Genomic DNA, 19,602 nt, shown 5'->3' with positions numbered 1-19,602 from the left:
CCATTTTAACAGCTAGAAGCTTTAAATTTCACAGAATGCTTACGTATATAGTATATGCTGTTGTCTGAAAAAATCATAGAGATCGGTTGTATATACAGTATATATCTCATACAACCGATTGTTCAGATAAGAAACTTTTCGCAATTTCTACCCCATTTTAACAGCTATAAGCTTCAAATTTCACCGATTGCTTACGTATATAGTATATATTTTTGTGTCAAATAATCATAGAGATCGGTGATATATATAATATATATGATGGTATATATAGTATATATATATAATATATATATATTTTTTTTTGCGATTTCGGCCCCATTTTAACAGCTAGAAGCTTCAAATTTCACCAAATGCTTACGTGTATAGCATATATTGATGTCTGAGAAAATCATTGAGATCGGTGGTATACATAGTATATATCTCATACAACCGATTGTTCAGATAAGAAGGCCCCCCCCCCCCCTCTTCACCTTTTCTTAATCCTTTTGTTATCTCCTCCCTCCGTCTTTTTTGCTTCATCTATCTCTATCTTCGTCTCACTCTATCTCTTTGTCAGTCGCCTTCCCTCTTTTCTCTTCTCTGAAATTTTTCCCATTCTTCTTCATCCCTTATTGCCAGTCCCAGAGGATGGTATGTATTTTGTTCCAGTCCCATTCCGAGTGCCAGTCTAACTCCGAGTCTCAGTCCTAGTCCTAGTCCTAATCCCAGGCCCAGCCCGTCTCCGGTCTACTTCCCGGAAAAAAGGATCGTAAATACTAATATAGGCAAATTTATATACCAAATTTCAGGCAAATCGAATAGGACGTATGTAAATAGGTATGTGGGTATTATTAATTCATGTCTTTATTTCGGCTTCGCATGCATATTTATCAGTTTTCCCAGGTTGATGCGACTAAATCGAATATCACAATGAAAATTACTTTAAAGCTCTCAGCAACAGCTTTCATTTGATATTCATATTACAGACACATTCTAGGGATATCCGGGTCCAGGTTTTGGCCTATATCTCGAGACCCTAGTCGCCCAGGGGTATAAAGATTACTCTGTGCTAAAGCACACATCAACAGCTTCAATTTGATACCCATAATGTAAAACCATATCCTGGTGTTACCGTGGTCCACGTTTTGGCCTATATTTCGAGACCATAGTCACCAATAGGTATGAAAACTTCCCTGTAGTAAAGCTCTTATCAACAGCTTTCATTTGTTATACATATTCTATAAACACATTCTAGGAGCACCCGCGTCCACGTTTTGGCCTATATCTCGAGACCCTAGTCATCCAGGGGTATAAAGATTACTCTGTACTAAAGCACACATCAACAGCTTCAATTTGATACCCATAATGTAAAAACACATCCTAGTGTTAGCCTGATCCACGTTTTGGCCTATATCTCGAGACCCTAGTCGCCCAGGGGTATAAAGATTACTGTGTACTAAAGCACACATCAACAGCTTCAATTTGATACCCATTATGTAAAACCACATCCTGGTGTTACCCTGGTCCACGTTTTGGCCTATATTTCGAGACCATAGTCACCAATAGGTATGAAAACTTCCCTGTACTAAAGCTTTCATCAACAGCTTTCATTTGTTATCCATATTCTATAAACACATTCTAGGAGCACCCGCGTCCACGTTTTGGCCTATATCTCGAGACCCTAGTCATCCAGGGGTATAAAGATTACTCTGTACTAAAGCACACATCAACAGCTTCAATTTGATACCCATAATGTAAAAACACATCCTAGTGTTAGCCTGATCCACGTTTTGGCCTATATCTCGAGACCCTAGTCATCCAGGGGTATAAAGATTACTCTGTACTAAAGCACACATCAACAGCTTCAATTTGATACCCATAATGTAAAAACACATCCTAGTGTTAGCCTGATCCACGTTTTGGCCTATATCTCGAGACCCTAGTCACAAATACATAGGTATGAAAATTATCATGTGCTAAAGCACACATCAACAACTTTCATTTGTTATCCATGTTGTATTACCACTTTCTAGGGGTACCCGGGTCCACGTTTTGGCCTCAATCTCGAGACCCTAGTCACCAATAGGTATGAAAACTACCCTGTACTAAAGCACTCATCAACAGCTTTCATTTGTTATCCATATTCTATAAACACATTCTAGGGGTACCCGCGTCCACGTTTTGGCCTATATCTCGAGACCCAAGTCACCCACGGGTACGAAAAATACCCCGTATAAAAGTACTCATAAACAGCTTCCATTTGATACCCATATTGGACAAACATATCCCAGGATTACCCAAGTCCACGTTTTGATCACAAGAGCCTAGTCATAACGGGATAAAAAGTATCCTATGTTTGTCTCCTGGTTCTAAGCTACCCCTCCACTAATTTTTAGCCAAATCTGTTCATCCGTTTTGAGTTATAAATAGTGTAACTAACACCACTTTCTTTTATATATATACATCACATTAGAAACTTCAAAAATAACAGCATTTCTCCACTATTTAATGTATGTTGTTATACATATAAACCTTCCTCTTCAATCACTCTATCTACTAAAAAAAACCGCATCAAAATCCGTTGCGTAGTTTTAAAGGTTTGAGCATTCACACGGACAGGGACAGAAAAAGCGACTCTGTTTTATACATGCAAAATACCAAAAAATAAAACTTTTGTTTAAGAGTTTTAAGGAAATGTTCAATGTTTTTCACGAAAGAGTATTTTTCGAGGGATGTATGCATTCTTAACCATTTATTATTATTTGTGTATGTACATACATATGTATGTCAAGCTGATATGAAAACACGTACATACCTATAAACCTACGGCCGAAGTTAAATAACGCAGCGAATGCTATGTGTATGCACGTATGTGTCGCATCATGTCTCACTCAGAAGTAATTTGCTCGCATAGTTGACACCGAACAATCACACACACGAATTTTTTGGTAAAAATGTTACTTTTGTTTAAACAATTTGGCTGATATAAGAAAGGAATCAAGTATTTTTTTGATGCAGAACGAAGGTAAATATTTCAAAGTTTTACTGAAAAGTAGAATTTTTCAAATCCATCCTTCCGTTTATGAGTTATTGCAGTGTAAACAAAAATGTTATGATTTTTTACTACATTTTGGCAATTTGCCACGCCCCTATAATATATACCTTCAAATTATATTAACTGTACCATCTCACGTAGCAAAGCTTTCAAATGCAAAAAACCGTTTTAAAATCGGAACATTCTGTATGAAATTTTCTGCATACATGGCATTTAGCGACTTTATTTTATAAGATTTATAGATACTTCATATAAACTGTCATTTTTGCACCTTTTTACGACTAGAGGCTTCAAAATTCATCAAATTTCATCAAATAGTTACGTTTACGTCATATATTTTTAAAATACGTGATTCGTAGTCATAGTTTTTACATGCAGACCACAAAAAACGTGAAGTTTTGCATCGTCACACAAAGTACCTACCTATTTTTATACCTTTCATGAAAATGAAATGGTATATTAATTTCGTCACGAAACAAAAAATTGTAAGTCCTTAAAGGAAAATAGATAGACCCACCATTAAGTATACCGAAATAATCAGGTTGAAGAGCTGAGTTGATTTAGCCATGTCCGTCTGTCCGTCTGTCTGTTTGTATGCAAACTAGTCCCTCAATTTTTGAGATATCTTGATAAAATTTGATGAGCGGGTGTATTTGGGTGTCCGATTAGACATTTATCGGAACCGGCCGGATCGGACCCCTATAGCATATATCCTCCAGACAACCGATTTTTCAGAAAAAGAGGATTTTTGTAATATCTTACTCAATTTAACCCAATGAAGCTTCAAACTTCACCATATACTTTCGTATATTGCACATATTGTTGCCTGAAAAAATTGATGAGATCGGTCGTATATATAGTATATATCCCCCACAACCGATTGTTCAGATAAGAAACTTTTCGTAATTACCGCCCTATTTTAAGAGCTAGAGGCTTCAAATTTCAACGAATGCTTACGTATATAGCATATATTGTTGTCTGAAAAAATCATAAAGATCGGTGGTATATATAGTATATATGTATATGGTGGTATATATAGTATATATATATAGTATATATATATATTCGCAATTTTAGCCCCATTTTAACAGCTAGAAGCTTCAAATTTCACCGAATGCTTACGTATATAGCATATTTTGTCTGAAAAATCATAGAGATCGGTTGTATATATAGTATGTATCTCATTCAACCGATTGTTCAGATAAGAAACTTTTCGCAATTTCTACCCCATTTTAACAGCTATAAGCTTCAAATTTCACCGATTGCTTACTTATATAGTATATATTGTTGTGTCAAAAAATCATTGAGATCGGTGGTATATATAGTATATATGTCATACAACCGATTGTTCAGATAAGAAACTTTGCGCAATTTCTGTCCCGTTTTAACAGCTAGAAGCTTCAAATTTCACCAAATGCTTACGTATATAGCATATATTGTTGTCTGAAAAAATCATAGAGATCGGTGGTATATATATTATATACTTCATATAAGCTCATTTTTGCCCCTTTTTTACGGCTAGAAGCTTCAAAATTCTTCAAATTTCATCAAATAGTTACGTTTAGGTCATATATTTTTGAAATACGTGATTCGTAGTCATAGTTTTTACATGCAGACCATAAAAAACGTGAAGCTTTGCATCCTCACACAAAGTACCTACCTATTTTTTATTTTATATTTATCTTAAAAATCGTTTAGATATGTTCAAATTTCACCAAATGTTTACGTGTATAGCATATACTGTTGTCTGAAAAAATCATAGAGACCGGTGGTATATATAGTATATATCTCATACAACCGATTGTTGAGATAAGAAACTTTGCGCAATTTCTTCCCCATTTTAACAGCCAGAAGCTTCAAATTTCACCAAATGCTTAGGTGTATAGCATACATTGTTGTCTGAAAAAATCATTGAGATCGGTGGTATATATAGAATATATCTCATACAACCGATTGTTCAGATAAGGAACTTTGCGCAATTTCTGCCCCATTTTAACAGCTAGAAGCTTCAAATTTCACCAAATGCTTACGTATATAGCATATATTGTTGTCTGAAAAAATCATAGAGATCGGTGGTATATATATTATATACTTCATATAAACTCTCATTTTTGCCCCTTTTTTACGACCGGAAGCTTCCAAAATAATCAAATTTCATCAAATAGTTACGTTTAGGTTATATATTTTTGAAATACGTGATTCGTAGTCATAGTTTTTACATGCAGACCACAAAAACGTGAAGCTTTGCATCCTCACACAAAGTACCTACTTATTTGTATACCTTTCATGAAAATGAAATGGTATATTAATTTCGTCACGAAACCCAAAATTGTAAGTCCTTAAAGGAAAATAGATAGACCCACCATTAAGTATACCGAAATAATCAGGATGAAGAGCTGAGTTGATTTAGCCATGTCCGTCTGTCCGTCTGTCTGTTTGTATGAAAACTAGTCCCTCAATTTTTGAGATATCTTGATAAAATTTGGTGAGCGGGTGTATTTGGGTGTCCGATTAGACGTTTGTCGGAACCGGCCGGATCGGACCGCTATAGCATATATCCTCCATACAACGGATTTTTCAGAAAAAGAGGATTTTTTTCATATCTTACTCAATTTAACAGATTGAAGCTTCAAACTTCACCATATAATTTCGAATATTGCACATATTGTTGCCTGAAAAAATTGATGAGATCGGTATATATCCCCCACAACCGATTTTTCAGATAAGAAACTTTTCGTAATTACTGCCCTATTTTAAGAGACAGACGCTTTAAATTTCAACGAATGCTTACGTATTATAGCATATATTATTGTCTGAAAAAATCATAAAGATCGGTGGTATATATAGTATATATATGGTGGTATATATAGTATATATATATATATATTTTCGCAATTTTAGCCCCATTTTAACAGCTAGAAGCTTCAAATTTCACCGAATGCTTACGTATATAGCATATATTGTTGTCTGAAAAAATCATAGAGATCGGTTGTATATATATTATATATCTCATACAACCGATTGTTCAGATAAGAAATTTTTCGCAATTTCTACCCCATTTTAACAGCTATTAGCTTCAAATTTCACCGATTGCTTACGTATATAGTATATATTGTTGTGTCAAAAAATCATAGAGATCGGTGATATATATAATATATATATGATGGTGTATATAGTATATATATTTTTTTTTGCGATTTCGGCCCCATTTTAACAGCTAGAAGCTTCAAATTTCACCAAATGCTTAGGTGTATAGCATATATTGATGTCTGAGAAAATCACTGAAATCGGTGGTATACATAGTATATATCTAATACAACCGATTGTTCAGATAAGAAACTTTGCGCAATTTCTGCCCCGTTTTAACAGCTAGAAGCTTCAAATTTCACCAAATGCGTACGTATATAGCATATATTTTAGTCTGAAAAAAGAGAGATCGGTGGTATATATATTATATACTTCATATAAACTGTCCTTTTTGCACCTTTTTTGCGGCTAGAAGCTTCAAAATTCATCAAGTTTCATCAAATAGTTACGTTTACGTCATATATTTTTGAAATACGTGATCATAGTCATAGTTTTTACATGCATACCACAAAAAACGTGAAGTTTTGCATCCTCACACAAAGTACCTACCTATTTTTATACCTTTCATGAAAATGAAATGGTATATTAATTTCGTCACGAAACCCAAAATTGTAAGTCCTTAAAGGAAAATAGATAGACCCACCATTAACTATACCGAAATAATCAGGATGAAGAGCTGAGTTGATTTAGCCATGTCCGTCTGTCCGTCGGTCCGTCTGTCTGTTTGTATGCAAACTAGTCCCTCAATTTTTGAGATATCTTGATAAAATGTGGTGAGCGGGTGTATTTCGGTGTCCTATTAGACACTTGTCGGAACCGGCCGGATCGGACCCCTATAGCATATATCCTCCATACAACCGATTTTTCAGAAAAAGAGGATTTTTGTAATATCTTACTCAATTTAACAGATTGAAGCTTCAAACTTCACCATATACTTTCGTATATTGCACATATTGTTGCCTGAAAAAATTGATGAGGTCGGTCGTATATATAGTATAGATCCCCCACAACCGATTGTTCAGATAAGAAAATTTTCGTAATTACTGCCCGTTTTTAAGAGCTAGAGGCTTCAAATTTCAACGAATGCTTACGTATATAGCATATATTGTTGCCTGAAAAAATCATAAAGATCGGTGGTATATATAATATATATATGGTGGTATATATAGTATATATATATATTTTCGCAATTTTAGCCCCATTTTAACAGCTAGAAGCTTCAAATTTCACCGAATGCTTACGTATATAGCATATATTGTTGTCTGAAAAAATCATAGAGATCGGTTGTATATATAGTATATATCTCATTCAACCGATTGTTCAGATAAGAAACTTTTCGCAATTTCTACCCCATTTTACCAGCTATAAGCTTCAAATTTCACCGATTGCTTACGTATATAGTATATATTGTTGTGTCAAAAAATCATAAAGATCGGTGATATATATAATATATATATGATGGTATATATATATTTTTTTTGCGATTTCGGCCCCATTTTAACAGCTAGAACATTCAAATTTCACCAAATGCTTACGTATATAGCATATATTGTTGTCTCAAAAAATTATAGAGATCGGTGGTATATATATTATATACTTCATATAAACTGTCATTTTTGCCCCTTTTTTACGGCTAGAAGCTTCAAAATTCATCAAATTTCATCAAATAGTTACGTTTAGGTCATATATTTTTGAAATACGTGATTCGTAGTCATAGTTTTTACATGCAGACCGCAAAAAACGTGAAGCTTTGCATCCTCACACAAAGTACCTACCTATTTTTATACTCAGTTGAGCAGAGCTCACAGAGTATATTAACTTTGATTGGATAACGGTTGGTTGTACAGGTATAAAGGAATCGAGATATATATAGACTTCCATATATCAAAATCATCAGTATCGAAAAAAAAAATCGATTGAGCCATGTCCGTCCGTCCGTCTGTCCGTTAACACGATAACTTGAGTACATTTTGAGGTATCTTGATGAAATTTGGTATGTAGGTTCCTTGGCACTCATCTCACATCGCTATTTAAAATGAACGATATCGGACAATAACCACGCCCACTTTTTCGATATCGAAAATTTCGAAAAATCGAAAAAGTGCGATAATTCATTACCAAATACGGGTTAAGCGATGAAACTTGGTAGGTGAGTTGAACTTATGACGCAGAATAGAAAACAAGTAAAATTTTGGACAATGGGCGTGGCACCGCCCACTTTTAAAAGAAGGTAATTTAGAAGTTTGGCAAGCTGTAATTTGGCAGTTGTTGAAGATATCATGATGAAATTTGGCAGGAATGCTACTCTTATTACTATATGTCTGCTAAATAAAAATTAGCAAAATCGGAGATCGACCACGCCCACTTTTAAAATTTTTTTTTTTTTAATTCAAATTTTAAAAGAAAAGTTAATATCTTTACAGTATATAACCTTCAACTCCAGTAATGATATGGTGCAACAAAATACGAAAATAAAACAAGATTTCAAAATGGGCGTGGCTCCGCCCTTTTTCATTTGATTTGTCTAGGATACATTTAATGCCATAAGTCGAACAAAAATTTACCAATCCTTGGGAAATTTGGTAGCGGCTTAGATTCTAGGACGATAGCTGTTTTCTGTGAAAAAGGGCGAAATCGGTTGAAGCCACGCCCAGTTTTTAAACACAGTCGACCGTCTGCCCTTCCGCTCGGCCGTTAACACGATAACTTGAGCAAAAATCGATATATCTTTACTAAACTCAGTTCACGTACTTATCTGAACTCACTTTGTATTGGTGTAACAAATGGCCGAAATCCGACTATGACCACGCCCACTTTTTCGATATCGCAAATTACGAAAAACGAAAAAAATGCCATAATTATATACCAAATACGAAAAAAGGGATGAAACATGGTAATTGTATTGGTCTATTGACGCAAAATATAACTTTAGAAAAAAACTTGGTAAAATGGGTGTGACACCTACCATATTAAGTAGAAGAAAATGAAAAAGTTTTGCAGGGCGAAATCAAAAGCCCTTGGAATCTTGGAAGGAATGCTGTTCGTGGTATTACATATATAAATAAATTATCGGTACCCAACAGATCATGTTCTCGATCACCCTGGTCCACATTTTGGTCAATATCTCGAAAACGCCTTCACATATACATACCTTCCATTTGATACCCATATCGTACAAAAAAATTCTAGAGTCACCCCTGGCCCACCTTTATGGCGATATATCGAAAAGGCATCCACCTATAGAACTAAGGCCCACTCCTTTTTAAAATACTCGTTAACACCTTTCATTTGATACCCATATCGTACAAACAAATTCTAGAGTCACCCCTGGTCCACCTTTATGGCGATATCTCGAAAAGGCGTCCACCTATAGAACTAAGGCCCACGCTCTTTTAAAATACTTATTAACACCTTTCATTTGATACCCATATCGTACAAACAAATTCTAGAGTCATCCCTGGTCCACCTTTATGGCGATATCTCGAAAAGGCGTCCACCTATAGAACTAAGGCTCACGCCCTTTTAAAATACTCATTAACACCTTTCATTTGATACCCATATCGTACAAACGCATTCTAGGGTCAACCCTGGTCCACGTTTAAGGCGATATCCCGAAAAGGCGTCCACCCATAGAACTAAGGCCCACTCCCTTTTAAAACACTTATTAACACCTTTCGTTTGATACCCATATTGTACAAACGCTTTCTAGAGTCAACCCTGGTCCACTTTTATAACAATATTCCGAAAAGGCGTCCACATATAGAACTAACGCCCACTCCCTTTTAAAATACTCATTAACAACTTTCATTTGATACCCATATAGCACAAACAAATTCTAGTCACCCCTGGTCCACCTATATGGCGATATCTGGAAAAGGCGTCCACATATAGAACTAAGGCCGACGCCCTCTTAAAATACTCATTAACACCTTTCATTTGATACTCATATCGTACAAACAAATTCTAGAGTCACCCCTGGTCCATCTTTATGGCGAAAGGGCGAAATCGGTTGAAGCCACGGCCAGTTTTTATACACAGTCGACCGTCTGTCCTTCCGCTCGGCCGTTAACACGATAACTTGAGCAAAAATCGATATATCTTTACTAAACTCAGTTCACGTACTTATCTGAACTCACTTTGTATTGGTGTAAAAAATGGCCGAAATCCGACTATGACCACGCCCACTTTTTCGATATCGAAAATTACGAAAAACGAAAAAATGCCATAATTATATACCATATAGAAAAAAACTTGGTAAAGTGGGTGTGACACCTACCATATTAAGTAGAAGAAAATGAAAAAGTTTTGCAGGGCGAAATCAAAAGCCCTTGGAATCTTGGAAGGAATACTGTTCGTGGTATTACATATATAAATAAATTAGCGGTACCCGACAGATGATGTTTTGGATCACCCTGGTCCACATTTTGGTCGATATCTCGAAAACGCCTTCACATGTACAACTAAGGGCCACTCTCTTTTAAAGCCCTCATTAATACCTTTAATTTGATACCCATATCGTACAAACACATTACAGAGTCACCCCTGGTCCACCTTTATGGCGATATCTCGAAAAGGAGTCCACCTATAGAACTAAGGCCCACGCCCTTTTAAAATACTCATTAACACCTTTCATTTGATACCCATATCGTACAAACAAATTCTAGAGTCACCCCTGGTCCACCTTTATGGCGATATCTCGAAAAGGCGTCCACCTATAGAACTAAGGCCCACGCCCTTTTAAAATACTCATTAACACCTTTCATTTGATACCCATATCGTACAAACAAATTCTAGAGTCACCCCTGGTCCACCTTTATGGCGATATCTCGAAAAGGCGTCCACCTATAGAACTAAGGCCCACGCCCTTTTAAAATACTCATTAACACCTTTCATTTGATACCCATATCGTACAAACAAATTCTAGAGTCACCCCTGGTCCACCTTTATGGCGATATCTCGAAAAGGCGTCCACCTATAGAACTAAGGTCCACGCCCTTTTAAAATACTCATTAACACCTTTCATTTGATACCCATATCGTACAAAATAAATTCTGGAGTCACCCCTGGTCCACCTTTATGGCGATATCTCGAAAAAGCGTCCACCTATAGAACTTAAAATTATCCTTTTAAAATTATCATTAACACCTTTCATTTGATACCCATATCGTACAAACAAATTCCAGAGTCACCCCTGGTCCACCTTTATGGCGATATCTCGAAAAGGCGTCCACCTATAGAACTAAGGCCTACCCCCTTTTAAAATACCCATTAACACCTTTCATTTGATACCCATATCGTACAAACAAATTCCAGAGTCACCCCTGGTCCACCTTTATGGCGATATCTCGAAAAGGCGTCCACCTATAGAACTAATGCCCACTCGTTTTTAAACTACTCATCAACACCTTTCATTTGATACCCTTATCGTACAAAACAATTCTAGAGTCACCCCTGGCCCACCTTTATGGCGATATCTCGAAAAGGCATCCACCTATAGAACTAAGGCCTACTCCCTTTTAAAATACTCATTAACACCTTTCATTTGATACCCATATCGTACAAACAAATTCTAGAGTCACCCCTGGTCCACCTTTATGGCGATATCTCGAAAAGGCGTCCACCTATAGAACTAAGGTCCACGCCCTTTTAAAATACTCATTAACACCTTTCATTTGATACCCATATCGTACAAACAAATTCTAGAGTCAGGCCTGGTCCATCTTTATGGCGATATCCCTAAATGGCGTCCATCTATAGAACTATGGCCCACTTCCTCTTAAAATACTCTTTAGTACCTTCCATTCATACAAACACATTCCAGGGTTAGCCTAGGTTCTTTTTACAACATGGTGATTTTCCTTTACTTTGTCTTCACAGCTCTCAACGGAGTATGTAATGTTCGGTTACACCCGAACTTAGCCTTCCTTACTTTTTTATTTTATATTTCTCTTAAAAATCGTTTAGATATGTTCAAATTTCACCAAATGTTTACGTGTATAGCATATACTGTTGTCTGAAAAAATCATAGAGACCGGTGGTATATATAGTATGTATCTCATACAACCGATTGTTCAGATAAGAAACTTTGCGCAATTTCTGCCCCGTTTTAACAGCTAGAAGCTTCAAATTTCACCAAATGCTTACGTGTATAGCATATATTGTTGTCTGAAAAAATCATTGAGATCGGTGGTATATATAGTATGTATCTCATACAACCGATTGTTCAGATAAGAAACTTTGCGCAATTTCTGCCCCGTTTTAACAGCTAGAAGCTTCAAATTTCACCAAATGCTTACGTATATAGCATATATTGTTGTCTGAAAATATCATAGAGATCGGTGGTATATATATTAATATACCCCATATAAACTGTATTTTTTGCCCCTTTTTTACGGCTAGAAGCTTCAAAGTTCATCAAATTTCATCAATAAATACGTTTACGTCATATATTGTTGAAATACGTGATTCGTAGTCATAGTTTTTACACGCAGACCACAAAAAACCTGAAACTTTGCATCTTCACACAAAGTACCTACCTATTTTTTATTTTATATTTATCTTAAAAATCGTTTAGGTATGTAGATCTGTTTGTTATATATTTCTTATCTTATACATCCGATTATTCGGAGATTACGAACGGCATAAGATTATTGTTCAGCCCCATTCATGAAAGGTATGAAGTCTTCGGCACGGCCGAAGACAGTCCCGTCCTTACTTGTTTAACTTGACTACTGGATTCTCTGAATCAAGTTTTTCAACCATATTGCGTTTTTCTTCACGTGACACATTCGGGTCGAAGAATGATAGTGCCACCGTTTGTTCGTTATTATAACATAAATGATTACTTATTTGTTTGATAACAACGGCAGATACATTTGTAGCTATTTCAGAATATCTTAACGTATCTTTTATGACATTCAAATCGTGAAGCAGTGCTGATATAGCATTTCTACTTAGAAACCATGCTTTTATATAAATATTTACAAGAAAAATACAAATATCTCGTACTCCGTCGAGTTCCCTTTTTGTAAGGTTAAATTGTGACCGAAATATAAATATCTCTAAGCAATATATTGCTTTGGACATTCACCGAGCGTGACTGGTGGCGCCGGGTGTTTTGAAATTTCTGAAAGATCAATGCTAATTGAAGCATTTCTATATAATCTTCTCGACTATGCAATTTAGTAAGTTGGTTACTACAAAAGCCTTTTAAGTCTTTTCAGTTATTTGAAATAATTTGTGAAAATACAATTGCATCATCAAGTCCACTTGAAAGTGTTTCTTGGTTAAAATTTGGCCAACATTTGGCAAATCTTTCAAATATGAGTAGACCAGATGCAGAGGTCACGCCAAGTTTGTTTTCAAAGACGGCACGAAGTATAATTTTGTATTTATGGTGTCTACAAGGTAAATGAACTAAATTGTGGCCCATAATTTTTTCTAAATAAACTGCAGCTCCATTGTCAACACCAGTATTCGAAGCTGTAGTGTCGTATGATAGCCCATTTACTTTATCTAAAAAAATCCATTGTTGTAGTCAACCAGGCTCCATTGATAGTCAACTTGGCACTATCTTTTGCGTCAAGATCCGCAAATCTCATGTAGAAAAACATTTGTAATACCTGTTTGTTTGATGGAAGTTTGGCACCAGTAATTTGATGTGATGTCCGCCCAACTAAATCGATATTGTTTAAATTTTCGAGCGATCTGCGTGTCACAATACTTGATGTAGCAAGAACTTGCTCTGCAGTTGAGAGCGACATGAGGTACAAAATTCGTATCTGATAAACTCTTTAAATTGTTATCTAATATTAGTATGTGTTCTTTTTATTGTCTAGTGGAAAGCTTAGGCTATGAATAAAAACTAGTAAATTTACGTTAGTTTGACGCGCACTGATACTTTTCGTAACTCAAATCCAAAACTTAATGAATCTTTTTTATTCCCCAAATATTTTTCACAATTTCTATTTCATTACCAACTATAACTATTTTCAATATATTCTAACAAGTAGATTTTACCACAGTATATTTTCTAACAAGTAGGTTTTACTACAGTGCGCATCACTCTAACCAAGCATCATATTAATGCTCGAAATTTGTAATAGGACCCGTTATATAAATATTGTTTAAAAACCTAAAAAACACACCTAAGCATAGTTCTGCTCGGTACGCGTGCAAACAGTGACATGGCATATACGTAATAAAAGTTACTCATATGCAAGCAAAACCAATACATATAAGGATATTAAAAACTTTAAACAGTTTTCGGCTTCAAACGTGCTTAGATCGCAGCCAAACTTCGAATGTAAGTTTTTTAGTCCGAAAGGAACAACAATCAGGCCGGCGCTCCTTATAAAGTATATTTCTAAAAATATGAACACCTCTAACATATATTTTCTAATTAATTTTTCACATATCAAAATTGATAAAAGAAAAGCAAAATGATATACGATTTCCTGAAAATTACAAAGGTTTTTCTTGTACAAGGATATAATGCTGTTTACAATATTTTAATTTCGAGGACCAACGGAACAAATATACATATCTACTTATTCATATTTAGTAATAAATTTTGTACAATATATGGTAAATGTGGCTTGTTTTTTAGTTGCTCGTAAGTGGCGGAGTTGACTCTACAGTTTGTGCTGCTTTATTACGCCATGCTCTGCATCCGGATCAAATAATTGCAGTCCACATTGACAATGGTAATTTAGTTGTTAATAGCTAATTTGGTATGTTAATCGTATATTTTTTTAATCAAGGATTCTTGCGTAAAGGAGAAAGTCACAAAGTTGAAAAATCTCTTCGGGAGATTGGTATTGATTTGATCGTAAAGAAAGAGACATATAGATTTTTAAAAGGCACAACACAAATTAAACGTCCGGGCCAATTTTCAATTGTGGAAACGCCAATGCTGTTTCAGACATTCAATCCTGAGGAGAAGCGTAAAATTATTGGCGATATATTTGTAAAAATATCCAGTGACATCATCGCGGAGATGAAATTAAAACCCGATGATGTGTTCCTTGCTCAGGGTACATTGCGCCCTGATTTAATTGAATCAGCATCGAACTTTGTCAGTCCGAACGCAGAAGTAATCAAAACGCATCACAACGATACAGAACTAATAAGGTGATACATTTAGATGATTAATAAAATTCTTTTAAACAACATAAACTATGATTCAAGGCAACTGCGTAACGCTGGCCGTGTGGTTGAGCCATTGAGCGATTTCCACAAAGACGAAGTTAGAGATTTGGGGAGGGATCTAGGAATACCAAATGATTTAATTGAAAGGCAGCCATTTCCCGGACCAGGCTTAGCAGTACGCATCCTTTGTGCTGAAGAACCCTTTATTGGAAAGGATTACTCTGAGACACAGGTGAGTTAATTTCTCAAGTTTTTTTATGGTTGATGTTAACTTTTTTACTAATAGGTTATAGCAAAAGTGATTGTAGACTTTCATAATAAATTACAAAAAAATCACGCCTTAATTAATCGTGTAGTCGGATCTATTTCTGAATCAGAACAAAAGGAGCTTAAACGTATTTCCTCAAGCGCTAAAATTCAAGCTACCGTTTTACCAGTACGGTCCGTAGGTGTACAGGGTAAGTAAAAGGCTTTGGTGATAAATTGGCTTAAACTTATGTTCGAAAACGCCGCATGCGTTACTGCAGAAGAAAACGCTGCACTTATTCCTAAATTAAATAGGAATACGAATTTCGTAACTAAATCCCACTGGATAATTATGTTTAGTTGCATAAAGTTAAACACGGCACGTAAATAACCTGGAGCGACAGTGGCGGATTTAAGGAAAAGGCCCGGTCGGCATGGTATCTAGGGGGGCTTACTTTCGTAGTGAAAAAAATTTACTGTAGTAATCAAAAGTAACTTTGATCATAGATACAAACATAAACAGAAATTTGTATGATTTAAATTTTTTAGGTTTCCCAGATAATTAATATTGTAACGAATTTACTGCAAATCCTCTTATTTGCAACCTTCTGCTAAGTTCGAATCACTAAACTGTTGAATAAATAACACCACTATTCAGTAATGCAAAATGGTCTTTATTAAAGTACTTTACAATAATATTCTTTTTTGGCGACTTTTGTATTTAAAGATATTGGTTTTATGTGTACCGGCTCGAGGTCAATATATTTAGTAATAAAAACACCAGTTTTTATTTTTCATTCCGATATATATCGGTTACACGTCGGTAACCGTCTTCAAGGGACTATACAAAACAATGTAAAAACAAATTTTCATACATGTAATATGCCATATTTTATAAACATACATACATTTTTGAGTTAAACGTCCGTTCGCGTTGGCGTGGAGTTTTGTACTGTCGATTTTGTTGTAAGTGTCTGTACAAATGAGCGACGTTAATCGTGTCTGTTTTGAAGTTTAGTCGTATGTCTGGTGGTGTATGTATTATGTGTAACATTTCCAGTGTTAATCTCTTTCTATAGTGATTTTGTTGTTGTAATACCGGCGCTTTCTCAAAGTTCGGACAGTGGCCACTAGATGCACAGTGGGCTGTTAGTGCAGTTTTTTGGTTATTTAAATTATGATAATGTTTCATGTCCGATTTGTGCTGTGCTATTCTCGTTTTTAACTTCGATTTGGTGGTGCCTACGTAAATGCTTCTGCATGCTTCGTAGTTGTTGCCATTGTACGGAATTTTGTAAATGACGTTGCTTTTTTCCATAGGAGGTATTATAGACTTGGTTTTATTGAACATGCTTTTGAGTGTGTTGCAGGGTTTATGGGCTATTTTAAATTGTTTATTATTGTAACAGTTGGACTTGATTAGACGCTCTGATAGTTGAGGTACGTAGATTACCGATTTAAACGTTTTTGGTGTTGCGGATTTTTCTAGATTACCTGCACACATCGATCTTCTTATTAATGTCCTTATAATATTTTCAGGAAAATCATTTAGTTTGAGTAGCGAAAAAATTTCTTTTCTAATTTCTTTATGATAGACATCGTCTGGTATCTGTAGCATGCGTCGTATACAGATCATTCCTGTATTCATAATCATACTCTTCGGGTGTTTAGAGTAAAAATTTATTAGTCGCCCTGACGCAGTTGGTTTCTTATACCATATAAGTTTTAACTGGCTATCTCTTTTTATAACCATAGAGTCTAAATAAGGTAGTTTTCCTTCTTCTTCCTGTTCTATGGTGAACTTTATGTTTTTATGAAAAGTGTTCAGCGCGTTCAGGGTATTCTGTATTTCATCATGTTTTACAATTGCGAATAAACCATCCACATATTTTGTCATAATTTTTGGTTTATGCACTAATTTTTCAATCGTATTGTTCAAAAGTTCTTCCATTATAATGTCCGCGATAACTGGAAAAGCCCGCGATCCCATGGACATACCTCTTAATTGTGTATAAACTGTATCATTGAATTTAAAGTATCTGTTTTCTTCGATACAAAACTTTAATATGTCCATAAATAGTTGTTTGGGAATATTAGTATGTTCTTTTATAATCGTCCATTTATTACGTATGATGTCAAGTGCCATTTGTGTTGCTATACTCGGACACAATGAAACCACGTCAAAGGAGATGAGTCTTTCATCTTCGCAAATGAAGGTATTCTTTATTCTATCTTTAAATTCAAGGGTGTTCTTAACGTTGTATTTGGAGTCAGCCGTGATAATTTTTAAAATATTTATTAGAAATTGGCATAGATCATATGATGGAGAGTTAAAAGCTGAGCAAATCGGCCTGAGAGGAAGTCCTTCCTTGTGGATTTTCGGTAGCCCATAAATCCAGGGCGGTAGTGCCGTCGTTGTCGAGAGTTTGCCTTTTTCCGCCTTCGTGATACATCCCATTCTGTATAGTTTTTCCACTAAATTGTTGTTCTTCGTTTGTAGCCTTGAGGTGGGATCTTTTCTATTCACTCTGTAAGTCGTCAAGTCATTGAGAATCTCGCTCATTTTATTGTTGTAATCGTCTATCTCCATGGCTACGGTTTTCTTTCCTTTGTCAGATGATAAAATTCGTATGGTTGTTTTTACTAAGAAATTGCCGCGTCCGCTCTACAGTATCTAATATTGCACGGTCTATTGCACTTTCCCTTTTAGCTGTTACATGATTTTTTACCAGTAACGAGGATTTTGTGCGCGCTTCTTCTTGCTTTTCTTTGTCAGTAAGAGTTTGTATTAATTCCTCTCCATCAGCAATATATTGGAAAAGAGGGAATCGTTGGCTCTCAATAGGCAGCCCAAACTACGATCCCTTTGCTAATAGCGCTTGTATATCTTGCGGAATATCTACCTTTGTCTTGTTGACAAACCAACCCTCGTGGTTGTTGTTGGTAAGTACTTTATTTCGAAGCTTTTCATGTTTTAGTTGTCGCCGTTGTTTTAGAGCTATTATCAGTTTACCTGCTACATTATCTTCCTTTTCCACAAATTCTTTGAAGTCTTCTTCGCTTAGCCGTTTCTTTATTTGTGTTCGTATTTCTTGAATTTGTTTATCTTTCCTCTTTAATATGTTGTGTTTGTGTTTGATGAGTAGATTTAAGATTTTGATATGGTAAAGCTAAGTATGTCTGTCTAAAGTTCTGTCTATGTTTGGATGTATGTCTCGGTCAAATACAAATAATTTATTACACTTAGATGAATTTTTAATAAAATTTGGAATGATTTTTGATTTTCTGCATTTTAACAAGAACTTAATGCTAGACCTAAGTTTTACCAGTTTTTTTGAAATAGCTTGAAATTTGTTGATCATAGTTTTTGTGTTTTTGTTGTTATCTTTTATTTTTGCATACCCCATGTTTGTTGTTGTATGTGTACGGCGTGCCTTCCGTTTTTCAAATAATGTTCTTTTTTGGCGACCTTTGTATTTAAAGATATTGGTTTTATGTGTACCGGCTCGAGGTCAATATATTTAGTAATAAAAACATCAGTTTTTATTTTTCATTCCGATATATTTCGGTTACACGTCGGTACCATATCAAAATCTTAAACTACATATAGAGTGTATGTGCCTACATGGTGATCAAAAGGAATATAAACAAAAACGCAACTCTTAGAGACCAATTGTACAGCGAACAACGGGACATTCATATGGCTTAGCAGCTAAAGGCATCTACCTTTGCACTGATATGAATGTTGGAGATTCGAGTTCAACGCTCAGCTCCCGAAAAGCTAGCTGATGAAGAAGTGAAATTCAGAAACATGTCCTAGTAACCATCGCCGTTTGTAAACTTACAATTTTTCTTTAATATCAATTACAAAAACCATTGTATAAAGCAATATGAGCAAAGCTCGCTAATTAAATACATATGATCATATTGATATAATAGTAACAGCGGAAGTATTAAAAAGCAAATACTGTAAAAATCCGAACAAATGTTATTAAGCTTTCAAAAGCGCGCCTAAAAATCATATCCACACCATTAGGAATAAACTACATACAGAGTGTATATGCCTACATGGTAGAGATATACGC

The 19,602-nt window shown here is 35.3% G+C and overlaps 1 protein-coding gene across 4 annotated transcripts in view; it reads left to right on the top strand.

The window, feature by feature from the left end:
• bur (GMP synthase burgundy) overlaps window positions 1-19,602 on the top strand; it is a 707,220-nt gene that overhangs the window by 362,486 nt on the left and 325,132 nt on the right. For all 4 annotated transcript variants that reach the window (XR_010949680.1, XM_067766342.1, XM_067766343.1 and 1 more), the window contains 4 exons: window positions 14,730-14,826; window positions 14,884-15,253; window positions 15,311-15,503; window positions 15,558-15,729. Coding sequence is in view for 3 of the 4 variants with exons in the window: in XM_067766342.1 (XP_067622443.1) it covers window positions 14,730-14,826; window positions 14,884-15,253; window positions 15,311-15,503; window positions 15,558-15,729 (832 nt within the window). In the remaining variant the exon portion in view is untranslated. The remainder of the gene's footprint in view (window positions 1-14,729; window positions 14,827-14,883; window positions 15,254-15,310; window positions 15,504-15,557; window positions 15,730-19,602) is intronic.

The sequence above is a fragment of the Eurosta solidaginis genome, chromosome 2 (assembly GCF_040869045.1).
Source record: "Eurosta solidaginis isolate ZX-2024a chromosome 2, ASM4086904v1, whole genome shotgun sequence".
NCBI lineage: Eukaryota > Metazoa > Arthropoda > Insecta > Diptera > Tephritidae > Eurosta > Eurosta solidaginis.
This window is presented reverse-complemented; position numbering and strand designations above follow the sequence as displayed.